This window comes from Limulus polyphemus, unplaced genomic scaffold (genome assembly GCF_000517525.1).
Source record: "Limulus polyphemus unplaced genomic scaffold, Limulus_polyphemus-2.1.2 Scaffold6277, whole genome shotgun sequence".
Lineage (NCBI taxonomy): Eukaryota > Metazoa > Arthropoda > Merostomata > Xiphosura > Limulidae > Limulus > Limulus polyphemus.
The window spans coordinates 33,864-37,345 of record NW_013671887.1 but is presented as its reverse complement, the minus strand read 5'-3'; the positions used below and the strand labels follow the sequence as shown (position 1 = coordinate 37,345).

General features: G+C 36.6%; 1 protein-coding gene across 1 annotated transcript in view; it reads left to right on the top strand.

Annotated features, from left to right (window-relative positions):
* Positions 1 to 937: 937 nt before the first annotated feature.
* The window catches only part of LOC106473563 (adipocyte plasma membrane-associated protein-like), a gene marked incomplete at its 3' end in the record, with an annotated part of 35,834 nt that continues 33,289 nt past the window's right edge, over positions 938 to 3,482 (top strand). Inside the window, exons 1-2 of the mRNA XM_013934249.2 lie at positions 938 to 1,334; positions 1,480 to 1,623. Coding sequence (XP_013789703.1) covers positions 1,318 to 1,334; positions 1,480 to 1,623 — 161 coding nt within the window. The remainder of the gene's footprint in view (positions 1,335 to 1,479; positions 1,624 to 3,482) is intronic.

Below are 3,482 nucleotides of genomic sequence, written 5' to 3'. Positions count from 1 at the left end.
ACGGTGCCTACTGTTCACTTGCCTCAATTAACTCTTATCTTCAATCTATCCGCATATATATCTCTCTATCTCTTATATTCCGCCAGGTTTATATACTAAAAAAGAGGGCGCCTCGAACCAACTAGAGTTGCCAGGAAGATTCATGATCCTTCTAGAAACTCCAGCGCGCATGCTCCCAGAGTCGCGTGACTTCCGCTGTCGTAACAATATATTCAAATTTGATGACGAGGAACCCACCTTTTAGAAAACAAAGTTTGGATACGGCCTGAATGGGTAGTGAAACCAAACTTTATTAGAAATGTACAACGTTTCGAGAAACTTTCGTACCTGATGTTGACATAAGCTTGTCGAAACGTTGTACATTTGTAATAAAGTTTCTCTTACTACCCTTTCAGACCATCTCCAAACATTATAAGCTGTATATATGTTATCATTTTTCAAATAATAACTATTCCGCTTGTCATATACCATATTTTATGTTGGATGACACTCGAGACGAAACCTTTAGTGAGAATTAATGTTCTCTATAAACTCGAACATGGTACTATCCCTCTTCCCAGTGGCACAGTCGAAAATCTGCAGATTTATAAAGCCAAAAATCGGGTTCCGATACCCGTGATAAGCAAAGCACAAATAGCCCATTGTGTTGCTTTGCGCTTAACTACAAACAAAATTCTAACACCGTACCACGTCATTTTGATTTGGCTCGTGTGGCTCGGTTTCGTATTCGTCCTAAGGAGCTAGCTGCGCATGCTTGTACCGGTATTACTGTGATGATTAACCTTGCACGGAACCGCCAAAATATCATACTTAACCAGTCTGTGTACGTGAAGGTTGATGTTTGGAGAGGAGACTTCAACCATTTTGCCAATTTCATTCGTAGCGTATATTAGATTACCGTTTTTAACTTGAAGTTAGAATAGCCAAAAGTAACCCCAGTATATTTGTTCGAACAATGTTCTAGTTTACCGCTTGTAGCTTGAATTTGATACCGATAATTCATGCCAGGTGGCATTAATTTCATTTATAAGTATTCTGGGGCAAGACAGGAAGACATAGGAACTTATTTTTTATAATTGGGTCATGTACGCTGATGCAGCCAATGTTAGTGAATAAGTCCTTATTTCATCTCTGCAAATTCACGCTCACTTCCCTCGTGTTTCTATGTTAAGCGTGTTCTCATTGGTTTGAAAATGTGACGTCAATGTGACGATTGGTTCGTTTGATAAATAGCAGACAGTGGGGCTGAAGGAACAGATTAGTTTTGAATTAGGACCTAGTTACCGAAGAATACAAGAGGCTAGCTACAACAAGACAATGCCATCCATGGATAGGTTATTATTTTTTCATTAAACTTAACCTTCTTTCTTTAATTAAATACAAAAACACCAGTTATGATATTAAAAGTCATTTATCGCCTTTAAGATTAATCCATTTTCAAAATATTAAAATCTACAATTTTTATTATTTTATTTCCAGAAACGTCAAGTACCCTCATTTTCACGGGATTTTCGAAGGAAGCGTGCTACGTTATGTAGTGAAGGTGTCCAGTTTAGTAATGTTACTTGTTTTGTTTATTGGCTATCATCCTGGTCTTGTCGATTTTGACCCTCAGCCGTACAGGTAAGACACAAAAGATAACCTTAACGTTCTTATATACAATTTTAAGATATCCCCCTAAAGTTTAATTTTGTACTAAAACACGCCTGTTTCAGCACTATCAACTTTTTCAAGATGGATTTCAAGTACCCATCGCTTAAAAAATATTTATGAGATCAGATTGTTTTAATTTAGCAACGTAAATTTGTAATATGCAAGTTATTACAAAACTGTAAACAGAAGACCTTAAACTGTGTATAGTATTTGCAGAATGAGTGATTCCAGCTTTTGAGTTAGTAGTTTGTTGAGTAGAGATGGAAAAGTGAGAATAGTTGTGGAAAACCGAGAAAATTTTATGTTTTGAATCAATCGTTATTTTTATCTTTTCACTTTTAGACAAATCTTGATAAAATTAAGTAAATCCAGTATATATATATATATTGTTCTGAAAATTGGCAACCAAATATTTAACAGTGAATTAAACATATATATTAAAATGTACACCCATTGTCGGATTAAAGGATTTTGGGGCCTGGTGCACTATGGGAAATTTCTCTTTTTTTTTATATATACAGCCTTAGATATCAGATAAACTCCCTGTATTATCATTATTAATAAAAGGCTTACGTCTCTCTCAGCAGAAAACACTGTTAGGGTAAATATTCTGTGTTTTTACCCTAATAATTTAAAGTCCAATATAATTGATTAAAATATCCTTGTACCCGGCCCCGTTGAACTAGCAGATAGGCTGAGAAAGCACTGTGGTCACTGTAAAACCTGAAGTTTAGATATATTGTTATTATAGGCCAGTTGTGGCTTTTTTTTTACATCTTTTTTTTGGAAATCGTTGAGATATTTTTTTTTTTTGCCCCTGTGAGCTGGGGGCCCTATGCAAGATTACCGACTGCACATTAGTTAATCCGGATCTGTGTAACCCACATCTGGTTAGGAACGTGACAATAAGTTGCCACAACAACAGTGGCGGTATTGCGGTGTTTTTATCGTAAGCCCTTCACACACACACACACACACACACACACACATATATATATTTCTTTATTGATATGTTTCCAGTATTACTGATGAAGCCTTTTGTTCAATACTAGCCTTCACCAGATCAGCTGGTATTATACGAATGGCCTCGTCGGCAGTAGCGTACGCCGCACGAGGTATATGGTCGAGATGGTTTAATATTTTCTTTTACTGTAAAACTTATATGTGGGGCCCATAAAGGAAAGTTTGTGAAAATTGATTATCAGTCTTCTAGTCATGTATTATGTCACACAGTTACCTAGTGACGTATTATGTCACACAGTTACCTAGTTACGTGTTATGTCACACAAGTTACCTAGTGACGTGTTATGTCACACAGTTACCTAGTGACGTGTTATGTCACACAGTTACCTAGCGATGTATTATGTCACACAGTTACCTAGTGACGTATTATGTCACACAGTTACCTAGTGACGTATATGTCACACAAGTTACCTAGTGACGTATATGTCACACAAGTTACCTAGTGACGTATATGTCACACAAGTTACCTAGTGACGTATTATGTCACACAAGTTACCTAGTGACGTATTATGTCACACAAGTTACCTTGTGACGTATTATGTCACACAAGTTACCTTGTGACGTATTATGTCACACAAGTTACCTAGTGACGTATTATGTCACACAAGTTACCTAGTGACGTATTATGTCACACAGTTACCTAGTGACGTATTATGTCACACAGTTACTTAATGCTGTATTATGTCACACAGTTACCTAGTGATGCATTATGTCACACAGTTACCTAGTGACGTGTTATGTCACACAAATTACCTAGTGACGTGTTATGTCACACAAATTACCTAGTGACGTGTTATGTCACACAA